The following is a 19,681-nucleotide window of genomic DNA, read 5'->3' on the forward strand; positions in this document are numbered from 1 at the left end:
AGAGAGCTCGACTGCATACAGAGAGGCCTTAAAAGCTGCTAGATCTGCTTATTTTTCAACCCTATTAGAAGAAAATAAACAAAAGCCTAGGTATTTATTTGAAACAGTGGCTAAACTAAAACCGAAAAATAAAGCTTCAAGCCCAGAAGTTTCCAAGCAGCACAGCAGTAATGACTTTATGAACTTCTTCACTTATAAGATTGATAATATCAGGGACAAAATTATAACTATGCGACCGTCTACTACAGTATCGCATCAGGCAGAGCATTGTAGTGTCCCTAAGGAAAAATTTGATTCATTCATTTGCTACAGGAGAGGAAGAATTCGTCAAACTCGTTAAATCATCTAAATCGACAACATGTATGTTAGACCCTATACCGACTAAGCTACTGAAAGAGATGCTTCCAGAGGTCATAGATCCTCTTCTCAATATCATTAATTCATCTTTGTCATTAGGATACGTACCAAAATCTTATTTAGCTGGCTATGATTAAACCGTTTGTTAAAAAACGCAATTTGATCGTACAGAATTAGTCATTTACAGGCTGATCTCGAATCTTACTTTTCTGTCAAAGATACTAGACAAGGCGGTATGGTATCCTCACAACTATGTTCCTTTTCAGTCCAGTCAAGTCAAGTCATCTTCATTTATATAGCGCTTTTAACAAAGTAGATTGTTCCAAAGCGGCTTTACAGAGATACAAGGATAGTTTAAAGTAGCAGAGATTGTTTTGGCTTTATAGCAGTTCTTGAATAAAGTTATTTTCCAGCTAAAGTTAATTTGATTGATTCACTTCGGTCGCAACGATCATTAGTTATTAACTTGGGGGCCGCTAACACGACACCGTTTTAACAGGAAACTCTACACAGAAACCTGTGAGAACGCTGATGGCGTGCACATGCGTATTACGTGTTCAGTCTATTGGTATTTGCGTTTGAATATATGTGCGCAGGTTTGTAATTCCCTACAAACCAAGCCTTAAAAAACGACTTGTCTGGCCTTAACATTTTGATACAGAATTATATCACTTCGGGGTAGATAAGCGAACCGAATTTTCCCGACAGCGCTTTATCTGTAGAGTGGTAAAGGGATCCTCCATAAGGAGAAACTAGTTGGCACTTTAGCACCCCGCTATGACATCGGGTCCAGGCGCAGGTCCTTCATCAGATCTGGATACGGCCTGGATCCGGCAGGCTACGGGAAAACCTCAAGATAAAGAAAGACACTAAAATTAGCGTAGATGCCATTCTTTTTATGATGTAACGAGTACATCAGGATTTGTGGAAAGTGTTCCCGGTTCCGGCTGACCTGATCTATGCAGCCTAACAGGGTTGTGTTTGGAGCTCCGTCGGGTTGTGTTTGGAGCTCCGTCGAATTAATTCAGAAACCTTGATTTTCTTTTTTACACTCGTTTACAAACGAACATTTTCATTTTTATAGCGTGTGAACATATCTGGAATACTATTCTCTTTAAAAAACAATCGGATTGCTTTGATATCGCTACTTATATCCAATTTTCAGAACTTCCGATACTAGCCTTAGCCCCCTAGCATTTCACGCGTGGTCGCGCCTATCGATCGTCTTATTTACACCCGTATCACTGAAAGCTATAATTCGCCATTATAGCACATCTGCTATAATGGCGAATATAACGGATGTGTGTCTAACGTTACCTTTGAGTGCAGGTGAGGACACCTTTGAGCTGCATTCGGTGCAGTTAGAGCTTGAGTCCGTCGAGAAGCAGATCCGCGACCTACTAGAGAGACAGGCCGAGCTGCGAGATCGGCGATCCGCGCTTGAAACATCACGCGCCGATGCTCACAAGTCAGTGGTTAGTAACCTTTTGACTCCGACCTCGTCTACTCCGTGTGTTTCTCTGCACAGGACCCGAGCAGCCAGGACGCGATCATCCCTGGTTTCGTTCACTCCGGAACCGACACAACACCATGGACCCTGGGTGATTCCACAGCGGAAGACGCGAGCCAGGACCAGAGCAAGGACCTCTCCGCCCCTCCCGGCCTTCGAGATATCCACCCGGAACCGCTTCTCCCCTCTACGTGAGACGGAACGCGACTAGGACATGAAAGGTTCAGTAGATTATTTGCTCTAAATGAATGGTTAATGTCATGGTGTAATGAACAGAGACTGCTCTTTGTAATTAATTGGAATCTGTTCTGGGAGCGACTTAGGCTCTTCCGTGCTGATGGCCTGCACCCCAGCAGAATCGGAGCGGCTCTTCTGTCAGACAACATCTCCAAAGCGTTGCACACCATATGACTAGTAAGTCAAAGTCCAAATCACACTCTTTGCTGTCCAAACTTAATTGATATAAGTACCAATGTAGAACATTATTTTGAAACTGTGTCTATTCCTCGTTTAGTGAGGTCAAACCTTAAATCTACTGTAGGATCTAGGAAAAATCTAATTGTGATTAAACCAGAAAATCTCAGTATTAGTGAACAAAAACAATTTATAAAGCTAGGTCTTCTTAACATTAGATCGCTCGCTCCTAAGGCGGTTATTGTAAATGAAATGGTCACAGATAATAGTTTTGATGTACTTTGCCTTACTGAAACCTGGCTTAAACCAAATGATTATTTCGGTCTTAATGAGTCTACTCCTCCTGGATACTGTTATAAGCATGAGCCCCGTCTGATTGGTCGTGGCGGCGGTGTTGCAACAATCTATAGAAATATTCTTAATGTTACTCAGAAAACAGGTCACAGGTTTAATTCGTTTGAAGTACTTGTGCTAAATGTTACTCTCTTAGATGTAAGAAAGAAATCCCTAATATCTCTAGCCTTGGCTACTGTATATAGACCTCCAGGGCCCTATACTGATTTCCTAAAAGAGTTTGCAGACTTTCTCTCAGATCTATTGGTCAATGTCGATAAGGCATTAATTGTTGGAGATTTTAACATACACGTAGATAACACAAATGATGCGTTAGGGGCTGCGTTTATAGATCTATTAACCCTCTGGGGTCTGCGCTGTTTTCTGGGCCCTGGAGGTGTTCTGACATGCTCTGACATTTGTGGTTATTTCTGTTACTTGTGACATTTTCATGGCTAAAGTCTAATTACACTGTATTCAGCACAAACTCTGCTACAATAATATATCAGCAGCATGTGTGTAAAAGTTTGTAGTTTTGAGATAATGACATTTATGCGTGGTTTGTGAAAATACAAAAAAAAATTCTCACTGAAATAAGGTCATGAAACCCATACTGATTATTTCTTCACAAGACTTTTGAAAATTGTATGACGTAGCCTAGAATATTTGCTCTAAAACTATGTGAAAATCACCCTGACTGCTCATTCAGATAAGACAATATATTGATTTAAAATTTTTACGACGTGTTTTGTGTGACAAAGCTTTATGCGGGAGCTCATTAATATGTAAGCTTTTCACACCTGAGAAAGACAAAGACACTCCCTAACGGCCCTATTAGGAGCTATCAGGCCCTGTCATTCTCAGCAACCTTACACAAAGAATGAGGAGATTTAAAAAAGAATGGCTTTTAGATTGTTTGGATTTATTTACAACACAACATAATCCAAAAATACACAACAAATGACAAAAAAGCACTCATTGAAAACAATGATCCAAAGACAGAGACCTTTGTGCCATTCCTAAAAACATTGTACATACCTTTCATTTCCAAGGTGTTTGATTTTCACTTTACCATGTTCATGTACAGAGACTCATGTGAATGTTGAAGTCAGCAGGACTCAGTGGCGTCTGGGCCCTGAAAGAACTGGTTTGTTGTGCCTTGTAGGCATAGGCTATGCGCAGTGCTGCATAAAGTAAAATAATAATAACAATAACCTATAGCAGCCTGTAAATCTTCCAAAAGATTTCAGTAACAACTAAGCTAGAGAAAAATATATTGATTATCATGTTACTTCAAATGTTTCCATTCGTTATGATGATATGAAATGAGATAATAGTAAAAACATGAAGCCGTTTGGTGCGTTTTGCTTGTCAAACGCGATCGCGATCCAAAATACGAAACATTCAAACGCGATCGCGCTCAAATATAAAACATTATGGTTACCATATACATATCTACGTTTGAGCAGATATCCACAAACACAGTAACAGTAAACACGGGTCTAAATATTATAATATTCACCATATATCTAGCAACAGTTCAACTGCAATGTGAAATTTATGCAACAATAACAAACTAATATGTAAGAATTTCTTACCTTACATCTTTCTTGTCTTCAAATCGCGTTCTTCTTCTGAGGTAAATCAATGTAAGCTCACGGCACGTCTTTCAAACTCGACGAAAAGCAGAGACTTGTGAAGTGTTTTGGTGTTTTGTTTTTGAGGTAATGAGCGCGTTCGCGTTCCATGTGGAGATTTGCATGTCAATCTCTTTTGCGCGTGTGGGCGTGGTCGAATTAAAAATAATTAGGAAGCGTTTGAGAAGCTGGACATCTTGTTGGTTTTATACAAATTACTTAAACAGAGAATATTTGTTTTCAGTTTGAATCCGATCATTTAAAAGTACACACTTAAATGTTATATGGCTCATAAATGTGTGACAAGTATTCGCTGAGTTTTGTTTCAGTTTATAGACGTGCTCAAGAAAAAAAAGTTCACCGCGACGGAGAGGCAGAACGCACACCCTGTTTATTTTCTTTATTTTACAGAAGCACAATGTTTTGATTTGATTGTAAGTGGACACATACAAAAGTAGAAATATCACAGATTCTTTTTTTATATTTCGTTTTTCTGTATGACCATAAATGACGGAGTAGTTTAAGTTTATAGTTCTACAATGTGAAGAAAATCCAGCAAAACGCACCGGCGAGAGAGAAACTCATAATATAGAGCGTAAATGGAAACAAACTAATTTAGAGGTCTTTAGAATCGCGTGGAAAGACGGTATGTCACATTATAAAAAGGCCCTAAAAGCTACCAGGGCTGAGCATCTCCGCAAACTAATAGAAAATAACCAAAATAATCCAAGGTTTTTATTTAACACCGTGGCTAGACTAACAAATAAACAGACATCACCTGAGCAAAATATTCCGTTACAGTGTAGTAGTAATGATTTTATGAATTTCTTCACTGAGAAAATAGAAACACAATTGTAAATGTACAATCTTTAATGGTGTCTTATGATTCGGCCTCAATTATCGCCCCTCAAGAACAACTACACCGCTTTACAACTATAGGACAGGAAGAGCTAAATAAACTTATCATTGCATCTAAACCAACAACATGTTTATTAGATCCAATACCCACTAAACTACTGAAAGAAGTGTTACCTGTAGTGGAAGAGCCTCTTCTCAATATTATTAACTCGTCTTTATCTTTAGGTCATGTTCCAAGAATACTCAAGATGGCAGTTATAAAACCTCTTATTAAGAAACCACAATTAGATCATAATAACCTAGCAAATTACAGACCCATTTCAAATCTTCCATTTATGTCTAAAATACTAGAAAAAGTGGTGTCCGCTCAATTGTGCTCTTTCTTGCAAGAAAATGATATCTATGAAAAATTTAAGTCAGGATTCAGACCGCATCATAGCACAGAAACTGCGCTCGTTAAAATTACAAATGATTTACTTCTAGCTTCTGACCAAGGCTGTATCTCAATACTAGTTTTACTCGATCTTAGTGCTGCGTTCGACACTATAGATCACAAAATACTCTTAGATCGACTACAAAACTACACTGGTGTTCATGGACAGGCATTAAGCTGGTTTAGATCGTACTTATCAGACCGCTACCATTTTGTCTGTTTAAATGGGGAAAAATCGAAGATAACGTCAGTAAACTATGGAGTGCCACAAGGATCTGTGTTAGGCCCTCTGCTATTCTCAATATATATGCTGCCACTTGGTAATATTATAAGAAAACATGGAATTAATTTCCACTGTTATGCTGATGACACTTAATTATATATTTCATCACGACCAGATGAAAACAATAAATTATCTAAATTGACAGAGTGTGTTAAAGATATAAAATACTGGATGACGTGTCATTTTCTGCTATTAAATTCAGATAAAACGGAGGTATTACTTATTGGTCAAAAAAACTGCCCACAAAACCTCTTACAATACAACTTTAATTTAGAAGGATGTCCTGTTACTTTATCCACTACAGTAAAAGACCTGGGTGTTATACTAGATCGCAACTTGTCTTTCGAAAATCATATTTCATATGTTACAAGAATAGCCTTTTTCCACCTTAGAAACATTGCTAAGCTACGTAACATGCTATCTGTTTCTGATGCAGAAAAGTTAGTTCATGCATTCATGACCTCGAGACTAGATTACTGTAATGCTTTATTAGCTGGTTGTCCTGCATCCTCAATAAACAAGCTACAGTCCAAAATGCAGCTGCTAGAGTTCTTACTAGGTCAAGAAAATATGATCATATAACACCAATTCTATCATCTCTACACTGGTTACCTATAAAGTTCCATATCAATTACAAAGTATTACTAATGACCTATAAAGCCCTAAATGGTTTAGCTCCTGGGTATTTAACAGAACTTCTAGCCCTACAATCCATCACGCTCTTTAAGATCACTAAATTCAAGGCTTCTGGTCATTCCTAGGATATCTAAGTCCACTAAAGGAGGGAGGGCGTTTTCACATTTAGCTCCTAAACTCTGGAATGGCCTTCCTGATATTGTTCGAGGCTCAGACTCGCTGTCCCAGTTTAAAACTAGATTAAAGACGCATCTCTTTAGCCAAGCATTCACATAATACTTACCTTTTATACTACAGTTGAATCAGATTGAATGCATTAATGTTATGAACAGCAGCTACGCTAATTATTTCCCATCTTCTTTTCTGATACAGATCATCAGCTCTAGTTTGTATCCAGCCTCCCATGGAAACTACAGATGCCCCAACACCCGTGCAGAGACGACTCAACGCATGTGAAGAGACGACTCGACGCCTGTGAAGAGACGACTCGACGCTGGCGATATGTTTATGCCCTAAATTAATACATGATTAACTAACTGTATTTTTCTATGTACATTTCTGAAATGCACTTTCTGTAAAGCTGCTTTGAAACAATATGTATTGTGAAAAGCGCTATACAAATAAATTTGAATTGAATTGAATTAACATTGAACTATAGAAGTCTGTAATGTGTTATGTGTATGCTAGCTCAAAGAGATGTGTTTTTAAGTCTAGCTTTGAACTGACAGAGCTGTTCCAGAGTTTTGGTGCTAAATAGGAAAAGGATCTACCACCAGCAGTCGATTTTGGTATTCTAGGTATTATCAACTGGCCGAAAGGTAAATTGGGCTAGGCAATACCAGCTTTTAGAAAGAAATGATATCTGCGAGGATTTCCAGTCTCAGGATTTAGACTGTACCATAGTACTGAGACTGCTCTCATTAGAGTTACAAATGATTTGCTCTTATCATCCGATCGTGGTTGTATCTCTCTTTTAGTGTTACTCGATCTTAGTGCTGCATTTCATACTATTGACCACAACATTCTTTTAAATAGACTCGAAAATTATGTTGGCATTAGTGGAATCACATTAGCATGGTTTAAATCATACTTATCTGACCGTTATCAGTTTGTAGCAGTAAATGAAGAGATGTCTTATCGATTGCAAGTTCAGTATGGCGTACCACAAGGCTCAGTACTAGGACCGCTGCTGTTCACTCTGTACATGCTACCCTTGGGAGATATCATTAGGAAGCATGGAATTAGCTTTCACTGTTATGCTGACGATACTCGGCTCTATATTTCTTCACGCCCTGACGAAACTTACCAATTCACAAAATTAACGGAATGTATAGCTGATATAAAAAATTGGATGACTAGTAATTTCCTACTACTTAATTCTGAAAAAACTGAGATTCTGATTATTGGACAAAAAACGTCCTCAAGTAATAATCCAGAATACTGTCTAACACTTGATGGCTGCTCTGTCAAGTCTTCGTCGTCGGTTATGAACCTGGGTGTGCTTTTTGATACCAGTCTTTCATTTGAAAGTCACATGTCTAGTATCTGTAAAATCTGTAAAAAAAAAGGCCCTTAAGAGAGCAGCCAGAAAAATGGAGCGCAAACTGGAAGAAAACAAAACTAGAGGTATTTCGCATTTCATGGAAAGAGAGCTCGACTGCATACAGAGAGGCCTTAAAAGCTGCTAGATCTGCTTATTTTTCAACCCTATTAGAAGAAAATAAACAAAAGCCTAGGTATTTATTTGAAACAGTGGCTAAACTAAAAACGAAAAATAAAGCTTCAAGCCCAGAAGTTTCCAAGCAGCACAGCAGTAATGACTTTATGAACTTCTTCACTTATAAGATTGATAATATCAGGGACAAAATTATAACTATGCGACCGTCTACTACAGTATCGCATCAGGCAGAGCATTGTAGAGTCCCTAAGGAAAAATTCGATTCATTCATTGCTACAGGAGGGGAAGAATTCGTCAAACTCGTTAAATCATCTAAATCGACAACATGTATGTTAGACCCTATACCGACTAAGCTACTGAAAGAGATGCTTCCAGAGGTCATAGATCCTCTTCTCAATATCATTAATTCATCTTTGTCATTAGGATACGTACCAAAAACTTATTTAGCTGGCTATGATTAAACTGTTTGTTAAAATACGCAATTTGATCGTACAGAATTAGTCAATTACAGGCCGATCTCGAATCTTCCTTTTCTGTCAAAGATACTAGACAAGGCGGTATCCTCACAACTATGTTCCTTTTCAGTCCAGTCAAGTCAAGTCATCTTCATTTAGGCAAGGCAGGGCAAGTTTATTTATATAGCACATTTCATACACAATGGCAATTCAAAGTGCTTTACATAGAAGAAATACAAATAATAAAAATAAATAAGAATAATTAAAACAGTTTAGAAAAATAAAATAAAATACAGTACAGTACAAACAGTCGGACGAACAGTGGCACAGTGCTCATTCAGTAAATGCATAGCTAAACAGAAGTGTTTTGAGTCTGGATTTGAATGTGACTACTGTAGGAGCACGTCTGATCTCCTCTGGAAGCTGGTTCCAGCTGCGGCTGGCACAATAGCTAAAAGCGGACTCGCCATGCTTAGAGTGAACCCTTGGTATTTCTAGCTGATATGATCCTAATGATCTGAGTGATCTGTTGGGTTTATATTCAGTGAGAATATCTGCAATATATTGAGGTCCTAGGCCATTGAATGATTTATATACCAGTAATAATACTTTAAAATCAATCCTAAATTTAACTGGGAGCCAGTGTAAAGACCTGAGGACTGGTGTGATATGTTCATATTTTCTGGTTCTGCTCAGAATCCTGGCGGCAGCGTTCTGTATGAGCTGACACTGTCTTATGGTCTTTTTGGGAAGGCCAGTGAGGAGTCCGTTAATAATCCACACTGCTGGTGATGAAAGCATGCACAAGTTTCTCTAAGTCTTGTCTGGAAACAAAGCATCTAATTCTTGCAATATTTTTCAGATGATAGTATGCTGATTTAGTTATTGCTTTGACATGACTACTGAAACTAAGGTCTGACTCTAGTGTCACACCAAGATTCCTGACTTGATGTTTAGTTGATTGACCCCTAGAGTGAAGGTATGCATTCACCTTGAGAACTTCATCTTTGTTTCCAAATGCAATGACTTCAGTTTTGTCTTTGTTTAACTGAAGACAATTTTGACACATCCAACTGTTTACTTCATCAATGCATTGGCACAGGGAGTCAATGGGGCTGTAATCGTTAGGCGATAGGGCTAAGTAAATCTGTGTGTCGTCTGCATAGGTGTGGTAAGCAATTTGGTTCTTTCTCATTATTTGGCTCATTGGGAGCATATACAGGTTGAACAGGAGTGGCGCAAGAATTGAGCCTTGAGGGACTCCGCATGTCATGGATGTCCACTCAGACTTATGGTCTCCTATACTCACATAATAACCTCTCCCATCTAAGTATGACCTGAACCATTTTAGGACTATCCCAGAAAGCCCCACCCAGTTTTCCAGCCTGTCAAGAAGTATGTTATGATCGACAGTGTCAAATGCAGCACTGAGGTCGAGTAGTACCAGCACTGATAATTTGCCTGAATCAGTATTTATATAGCGCTTTTAACAATGTAGATTGTTCCAAAGCGGCTTTACAGAGATACAAGGATAGTTTAAAGTAACAGAGATTGTTTTGGCTTTATAGCAGTTCTTGAATAAAGTTATTTTCCAGCTAAAGTTAATTTGATTGATTCACTTCGGTTGAATCCGATCATTTAAAAGTACACACTTAAATGTATGGCTCATAAATGTGTGACAAGTATTCGCTGAGTTTTGTTTCAGTTTATAGACGTGCTCAAGAAAAAAAAGTTCACCGCGACGGAGAGGCAGAAAACACACCCTGTTTATTTTTACAAAAGCACAATGTTTTGATCTGATTGTAAGTGGACACATACAAAAGTAGAAATATCACAGATTCTTTTTTCATATTTCTTTTTTCTGTGTGACCACAAATGACGGAGTAATTTAAGTTTATTGTGCTACAATGTGAAGAAAATCCAGCAAAACGCGCCTGCGTGTTTGCCGACCTCAGGGGGTTAAGCACAACGGAGCAACTGTGTCTAAAGTGCTGGAAAAGAGAGAGTTAAAAGTTTCTGTCGCAATATCGAGTTCTTCTAAGAAACTGATTAGGAAGATTATTAATAATGTGAAAGAGGCTCTATGTGATGGGATTTATCTGACCTTGGTGACGTGAGACAGCTAGCAGATGGTCGGTTTAGCCAGTCTGTCTGCTTCCTGACCTGAGCCCCAGATTGTCATGTTTGAGCTCTAAGACTATGTGCCATATTACAAGAGAGAAGAGCAGCACCATCCCAGGAGGGATAAATACCATCTCTTTTCAACAGGTCAGGTCTGCCCCAAAAACTTTTTCAATTGTCTATGAATTCTATATTATTTTGCGGACACCACAACCAGCCAATGAGTGAACACATAGTATCTCATCACTCCAGCGAACAGGAAGGGGGCCAGACCGCCTGCTAGCTGTCTCACGTCACCAAGGTCAGATAAATCCCATCACATAGAGCCTCTTTAACCTAAATATCATCATATAGAGACTGTGTCTGTTCCCCGAATTAGGACATACAAAAAACTTCCAAACCCATATAAGGGTAAAAATTTAATTATTCAACAAATAAAAAACAGATATAATACAATGAGCAAATGATTAAGCTTGGGTTGCTGAATATTCGATCCCTTACTTCAAAAGCACTTATTGTTAATGATATGATTACAGACTATAATTTGATGTGCTGTGTTTGACAGAAACCTGGCTAAAACCAAATGATTACATAACTTTAAATGAGTCCACCCCGCAAGATTACTGTTATAAACATGAACCTCGTCTGAAAGGCAAAGGGGGAGGTGTTGCTGTAATTTATAGTAATATTTTTAGAATTACTAAGAAGTCTAGTTTCAAATATAATTCTTTTGAAGTGTTATTGCTAAATGTAACACAATGGAGCTTATAATATGACAATATGATCTGAATTTGAATTGTGTAAATTTGAATTATTTACAAGTGTAATCTAACAAATTTGAATTTTATGTGTCATTTTAAATAGTTCTGAATTTGATTTCTTTGAACGAATATTGAACATTTGAAATTTAACGAATTGAAATGTATTTATGGCTGATTTTTTTAGACATGCATTTTCAAACAGCTATTTTTTTTAATCTGAATTCTTAGACTGCAAATATTCAGTTTTAAAAAATACAGATTCAAGGTTTCAAGATGAAGAAGAAATTCAGAACTTCAAATTCAGTTTTCTAAAATTCAAACCGCGGAAAATTTAGATCTTACAGAAATTAGGTCACAGGTGTAAAGGAATTTTCTTTATCCTGACTATCTGAAATAAAACTGTTGCGTCTACTGTCGACACAGAGCGTCTACTAATCGACACTTAATAAATAATAAAACTGTTGCGTCTACTCATCGACACAGAGCGTCTACAATCGACACTTAATAACCTTTATACTCCAGCTCTTGCGTCTTCAGTCGACATCTGGCCGAGTTTCTTACTCTAACTTACTTGATTCCCTAAACTGACCTGCTGCGCAGCAGAAATGAACAGACAGACTTTCAGCAAATGTCCTCTAAATGCTTTAATAACGGCCGGGAGAGTCTTCGAGCAGTTCTCAGAGAACTCTCCCAAGAAGAATCAAGGCCGGAGGATCTCTTGCAAATTCCATTGAGAATCCCACCGTAAAACACATATACAACAGTTTTTATAGTATAGAGGTATGACATAATGTCAGGCTGCATTACATAATTTCCCCACTATTTGATTGGTTCTTCATATGCAAACCCCTCTGTTACTAGGTAAAGCAAACTCTGATCTTGCGGTGACTTCATCTGTAATCACAAGATTCTAACAGACTGTCTAGTTTCATTTCCCAAAACTAAGTTATTTTTACATACATACGCACACAGTCAAAGACACAAGTTTTCCATTGGTTTCGTAGTACATCCTATTCCATTGTTAGATGTTAAATAAGGTTAGATGTTATAAACATGGTTAGTTTAATATACAGTTTAAAATCTCCACGACAACGGTTTATGCGTAAAAGCAATGCATTGCCATATAATTCACAATGAAAAACAGTAAAAAGACATTTGATCACAAAATTATTATATTATATAATATATATATGTTGTTAAATAAATAAATAACTATAAAGCTGTGACGTAGATAATCTGGTTCATTTGCTTTTTTTTTTTTATTAATTTTTTTTTTTTGGCTAGTAGAAGTTCTAAATGGCCGGTAACTTAAAAATGTAGTAAAAAAGTTCATTTCAAACCCTGCATGCATCAATATGTCATCCTGTAATACCTCAAACAATGTACATTTTTGGCAACCACCAAAGCTGCTAGATGAGGACTAAAAACATTTCATTTTTACAGTCACATGATCAAGCGCATGTTTGTTCTACTACGCGAAGGGATATGGAACTGTAATGCGGTCAAGACCTGCCTGGAACTACTTTAGCCGTGCGTTACCCTGAAAATAATTGCACACCTTAGAACGTTCGTCAACCAATCAGATTCAAGCATTCAACGGCCCTGTAGTATAATTAAAATAATATATATATGCTGTATATAAAAATGGTTTGTAACACTGGCTCCAGCTGTATCACAACTATATTCTGTGTTCTGTTGTGGGCAATTCACCTTGTTAATTTTGAAGAAAGATGAAACAATTTAATTAATATAATAAACCTTAGCCTACTACAGTCATGAACTAAATAAAAGAAATCTAAATAAAAGTTTTTAAATTAGGATAAATTCAATTATATTGTTATTTTTATTTCCTTATTGTGTCATATTTTGTATACTACTGTTCCTTTATTTTTAGACATTTTTGAAGACGCTTTATCGTAAAAATAACAAACAGGAAGAAGGGACTGTTAGATCGTGTTTCCGGTCGGACTCTTCTCCGGTCGCACTCTCTTCCGCTTCGCCTCCATTAAAGGACTCAGCGGCGCTTCGCGGGTCAATTTTTAAACCTTGTTTGGCAGAATCCGATATTAATCGGAGCCATCCTAACAGCAACCATGGTAAGACTTCATTGTTTAGCTTATTAGTGTGTGATTAATCAATTATCTTAATATTTCTATTGATTAGTTAGGATTTTGAATAAAAATGTCTTGAGTTTCCAATACGTTGTTGATACGTAGTGCGAAACTGCTTGTAGTGTTCTAAGAAAAAAGCAGCCGGAAACACTACATATGTGATATAAAGCACATTATTTACGGTAGTTTATTCCTGAAATGTTTGTATAATAAAATACAGAAATAGTTCTCTAAAATTCAGGCAGGCGAATGAATGAGCGCCGTTTGTGTGCTCTCGCAGCCGAACTCTAGCGCAAGGCTTCGATTTAAATCATTTAATCGAACATTATTATATAAGTTTTGATGCATTTTTACGAATTAAGTTTTGCAGCACCTTCTTTTAGCTGTATAAGTGTATTGTTTACGTTTTCATGTCCTCTGCTCAAGTCAGTTGTGCAGCTCTAACCGGAAGTAGACTCTTATTTTGCCCAAACCGCCAATAGTTTTTGTTATAAACGCTTTTCAATGCTTAGGCACTCACATTATTATAATTTTTTATTCAGTTTAGTGACTTGTGTTTTGCAGCACTCTTTTTGAAGCTTTATTGGTGTATGTTTACGTTTTCATGTCCTCTCCTCCAGTTAGTGACGCTAGACGGAAGAAGACTTTTATTTTGCTTTTCTATTTTGCAACGATTATTTCGGTATTTGATAATGCTATTTTTATGATATCAATGCTTTAGGCATTCATATTAGCTCTATAATTGTAAATCAGACACTAAAACACAATGGAGTGAACAAATTATTGATAGTTTTCTTTAATTTGTAATAAAAAAGGTTGTAATATGTTCTTTGCTGGCAATATCTGCTAATACAGACAATCAGTAGTATCAGCTGATGATGTTCATATGACGCATCTCTAACTTGAACTCTTTTCTCGTTATTGTGTTTCAGACGGTCGGCAAGAGCAGTAAGATGTTGCAGCACATCGACTTTCGGATGCGCTGTATCCTGCAGGACGGGCGAATCTTCATCGGCACGTTCAAAGCGTTCGACAAACACATGAACCTGATCCTGTGCGACTGTGACGAGTTCAGGAAGATCAAGTGAGTCCTTGTGAAACTTTAAGGGTTATTTCACCCAAAAATGAAAATTGTCCTGTAACTTATGAAAATTCATTATATCAGTATTTGTGACTCTTGGATGACAAATCCAGTCACATGGGCCAATTTTTTTGAAATTAAGATTTATTCATCACATGAAAGCTGAATAAATAAGCTTTACATTGACGTATGGTTTATGATAGGACAATATTTGGCTGAGATACGACTTGAAAATCTGGAATCTTGAGGGTGCAAAAAAATCGAGACATTGAGAATCTCCTTTAAAGTTGTGCATTTATGTTCATGATTGTGCTGCATTCACTCACACAAATACATGTTTTATATATTTACGGTAGGAAATGTACAAAATATCTTCATGGAACATGATCTTTCCTTAATATCCTGATGATTTTTGGCATAAAAGACAAATCGATAATTTTGACCCGTACAATGTATTGTTGCACAAATATACCCGTGCGACTCGAGACTGGTTCTGTGATCCAGGGTCACGTTTATCAATCCATGTCCTTCACAGACCCAAGAACTCCAAGCAGCCGGAGCGAGAGGAGAAGAGGGTGTTGGGTCTGGTTTTGCTCCGAGGAGAGAATCTCGTGTCCATGACTGTGGAAGGACCTCCTCCTAAAGACGTGAGTCGAGTCACATTTATTTATATAGCGCTTTTTACAATACAGATTTTCAAAGCAGTTTTACAGAGATAACAGGAAAATAATGCAACAAAGTTTGTTTCGAGAAGAAAATGGCGTCACAGTCCAGCTTTAAGTTCAGTGATGTTTCATTTTGTTGTAAAAAGTTATTAATTTACAGGGTTCCCACGGGTGCTTGAAAGTCTGTGCATCTGAAAAAGATTAAGACCCTGGAAAGTTTTTGAAAATAAACATGCATAGAAACAAGTGCTTGAATTTATATTAATTTTAAAACTTTAAATTCCATATTATTCCCTCCGGTCCGCTAATGTCATTTCGTCAACACTTCGAGGCCTATGCGCACTAGCATGCTTGATTTACGCTAGTTACCGCATTTGTGTTATGTTGCGTGAGGTACTGTGTTGTACGTTGCCATAACGTTCATGCGTGCAAAACTGTAACAATGTATCTTACAAGGTAACGCGATGTAACCTTGCTCTCACTTGAAGTGTGTCCCCACATTATGTCCTTGAGTTTGAGGGTATTGGACCTGGAAAGTCCTTGAATTTGAAGTTAACCGAGGAGTGGGAACCCTGAATTTATACAGATAACCACTCTGGAGAAAACCGTGATGTCATCGTCCAGTTCGTAAATCTAATGGTGTCAATTCAGGCAGATCAATAATATGGTTGAATATTAAATGAAATGTTAAATTTAATGTCCCCAACTACGCAAGCCGATGGCAACAAACGTGAAAAGGCGACAGTGGCGAGGAACCGGAGCTCCGTCAGGAGTCTGCATGCGGACTCGTTTGATTGGCTTGTTGTGAGTGAAGAGATTGACGTGTTGTTTGTGTGGTGTGACAGACTGGCATCGCCCGCGTGCCGCTGGCCGGAGTGGCTGGAGGTCCAGGTGTTGGCAGAGCGGCCGGTCGAGGTGTTCCCGCCGGAGCACCGATGGCACAGGCTCCCGCTGGACTCGCAGGACCCGTCAGAGGAGTCGGCGGCCCGTCACAACAGGTACCACTATAATCTGAGATGCATTCAGTTATCCTGATTTGCTTTGTTTACCGTTTATTTCACAGTGTGCATTTACATTTTTGTGAGTTCATTTTAAGGGGTATTTTTTTTTTTTTACTTAAGTGATCTATTGCACGCTTTACTTATACTTGCGTATTATACTTGTATACATCAATTACAGCATTTCAAGATGCATTTAATCATTTCGTTGTACATTTTTATTTTTTCCCTGTTAACTTTTTTATTTGTTCTGTTGGCAGTTGTGCACATTTTTCACAGATTTTTGACTATTTCTAATTTCACGAATTAAATTCACTAATATACAAAAAATTTGAGTGAAATTGGGCAATACAATAAAACCATGTCAGAACTCTTAAAACAAATTATTTTATCACAAATTGTGTGTTTTTTGTAATATTTTTTTCTGTCTTATGTCTTTGTTTTTATTAACTGATAACATAAATTAGGTTACTTTTTTTTTTTAATGGTTTTTATCCGATATGGGTGTTTCACTAAATAAACAATTTTTTTCCCCATTTATATGCATTATATACGCATGACTTTTTCTTTTCCTTAGATATATTTCTTTTATGGGTTTCATTAAATATGCATTATACACACATGACTAACAAACAATATCTCTTATTTAAGAATTTAGTCCACAGACTTTTTTTTTTTTTTGCTACATTTCTCTGTGTGAAGCACTGGGTTATTTTATTACAATATTGATCTTTAAATGTATTTTCCTTTTATAATAATTTGATAGGTTTTGCTATTTTGTGCCAGATTTGCACGGAAACCCAGCTGTCCTTCTCTTTATAACACACTGCATCTCTCTCTCTGTGTGTGTGTCTCAGGTCATGACCCCTCAGGGTCGAGGCACGGTTGCGGCGGCCGCTGCTGGTGCCAGTATAGCCGGCGCTCCCACCCAGTACCCTCCAGGCCGGGCCGGACCCCCCCCGCCGATGGGCCGAGGAGCTCCTCCTCCAGGTGAGAACGTCTCCGTGTTCCTCAGTTACGGTGTGTCTTTCTGATGGCCGTGCTGATTCGCCAGCTGTGACGACAGAAATGTCTTCTGAGACCGATGATGTGGAAGCAGGATTACACTGAGCTCAGAATCACATGGCGGTACATCAAACACTCATCCGGTTGTGTGATGGTTAATGCTCACCCTTGTGCTCGTGCCTCTTCCGCAGGGATGATGGGACCTCCTCCAGGCATGAGGCCACCCATGGGACCCCCGATGGGAATGCCACCCGGCCGCGGCGCTCCGATGGGAATGCCGCCTCCTGGCATGAGGCCGCCGCCACCTGGAATGAGAGGTAAAGCCGGTTTAGATTAGCTCGCATGCATCTGAATGAAATGCATGGTTAATATTTCTGGTAACACTTTACAATAAGGTTCATTAGTTAACTACCACATGTGTTCATGTGTTCGAAACTATTTTCATGGCAAAAATTAAATTACAAAAATACAAATATCATACAAATACAATAAAAACCAAACAAAAACAGCAAGTCATATTATACAAGATTTTTTTTTTAATTAACATGAATAGCTGAATTTTTGCCATGAAAATAGCTTTGAATGCTGACATGGCACTAAATAAAACAATCTGAATCTAGTTAACATGAACCAGCATGAAAAATACTTCTACAGCACTTATTAATCTTAGTTAATATTAGTTTCAACATTTACTAATACATTATTAAAATCAAAGGTTGTATTTGTTCATATTAATGCACTGAGAACTAACGTGAACAGCAATTTGTCTTACAAAAATGAATAAATACTGTAACAAATGTATTGTTCATTGGGTAACACTTTATTTTAGTGTCCTTGTTATATGTACTTGCATAATAACAGTAAATGATGCATAATTGCATGCAACTGACACTCAAACAAACCCTAACCCTATAGTAAGTACATGTAGTTGCTTAATATTACTCAGCACTTAAAGGGATACTCCACTTTTTTTGGAAATAGGCTCATTTTACAACTCCCCCAGAGTTAAAGAGTTGAGTTTTACCGTTTTCGAATCCATTCAGCCGAACTCCGGGTCTGGCAGTACCACTTTTAGCATAGCTTAGCATAGATCATTGAATCGGACAGGACCATTAGCATCTCTCTCAAAAACATGACCAAAGAGTTTCGAGTTTTTTTTTTTTTTTTTTTTTCTAGGCTGATATGGCTAGGAACTATACTCTCATTCCTGCGTAATAATCAAGGAACTTTGCTGCCGTACCATGAGTCCAGCAGGTGTAATGATATGACGCAGCGGCTGAAAATAGTCCCCAGCTCGGTAGACTATAGGGTCGACTATTTTCAGGCGCTGCGTCATATCATTACACCTGCTGGACTCATGGTACGGCAGCAAAGTTCCTTGATTATTACGCAGGAATGAGAGTATAGTTCCTAGCCATATCAGCCTAGAAAAAAAAAAAAAAAAAAACTCGAAACTCTTTGGTCATGTTTTTGAGAGAGATGCTAATGGTCCTGTCCGATTCAATGATCTATGCTAAGCTATGCTAAAAGTGGTACCGCCAGACCCGGAGTTCGGCTGAATGGATTCGAAAACGGTAAAACTCAACTCTTTAACTCTGGGGGAGTTGTAAAATGAGCCTATTTCCAAAAAAAGTGGAGTATCCCTTAAATATATAATTACACTGTAACAATGACACCTTAAAATAGTGTAACCGCTCATTGTCAGTTCATGTTCGTTAATGCATTACCTAATGAACCTTATTGTAAAGGTCACCATGTTTCTACAGTGATTGTAACTGTGGTTCTCCTCCAGGTCCTCCTCCTCCAGGCATGCGTCCTCCCAGACCGTAAACCTCAGCGCTGGACTAACGTGTTTGAGATCCGTCTTTTCCTTGTACAGGAAAGTTTGGCTGCAAGTTCTTGTATAGTTTGATTTTTGTATTGTTACTTTTTTTTAAAATAATAAAGTGTCTAATTTGACAGTTATGTTTTAATATGACTCTTGTGTTTTTCTCTTATGTCAATTAAACGTGCAATAAACTATGAGCTGGTTTTTACTACTTGATGCAACTAAACATGCATTATAGAAATGCATCACAAACTCATAATGCATCTTAAATGGCATGTTCTCGTAATGTTTAATTTATGCATATGGTTTCTTGGAGAATATACAGCGATGCAATTGCATGTTTGGATGATGCATAGTTAATATTTAGTTTAGTGATGTGTAATATTCAAGAACTGTTAAAGTAGAAAACTATAGTTACACATTTGAAGAAGAGTTCAGCTTTCTTTAAATACTGGGTTATTTTTGATATGATATTCACTATATGATTTAAAGTGTTTGTTTAATATGCATGTCTTCT

At 37.7% G+C, this 19,681-nt stretch overlaps 1 protein-coding gene across 1 annotated transcript; it reads left to right on the forward strand.

Annotated features, from left to right (window-relative positions):
- Positions 1 to 13,429: 13,429 nt before the first annotated feature.
- Positions 13,430 to 19,314, forward strand: snrpb (small nuclear ribonucleoprotein polypeptides B and B1). Its single transcript, XM_084128679.1, has 7 exons — positions 13,430 to 13,572; positions 14,520 to 14,671; positions 15,204 to 15,315; positions 16,179 to 16,331; positions 17,189 to 17,321; positions 17,528 to 17,653; positions 19,129 to 19,314. Exons 1-7 carry the CDS (start codon positions 13,570 to 13,572, stop codon positions 19,164 to 19,166), a joined length of 717 nt encoding a protein of 238 aa, XP_083984805.1. The 5' UTR covers positions 13,430 to 13,569; the 3' UTR covers positions 19,167 to 19,314.
- Positions 19,315 to 19,681: the final 367 nt, after the last annotated feature.

The sequence above is a fragment of the Abramis brama genome, assembly GCF_963993115.1.
Source record: "Abramis brama genome assembly, chromosome: 11".
NCBI classification, from domain to species: domain Eukaryota; kingdom Metazoa; phylum Chordata; class Actinopteri; order Cypriniformes; family Leuciscidae; genus Abramis; species Abramis brama.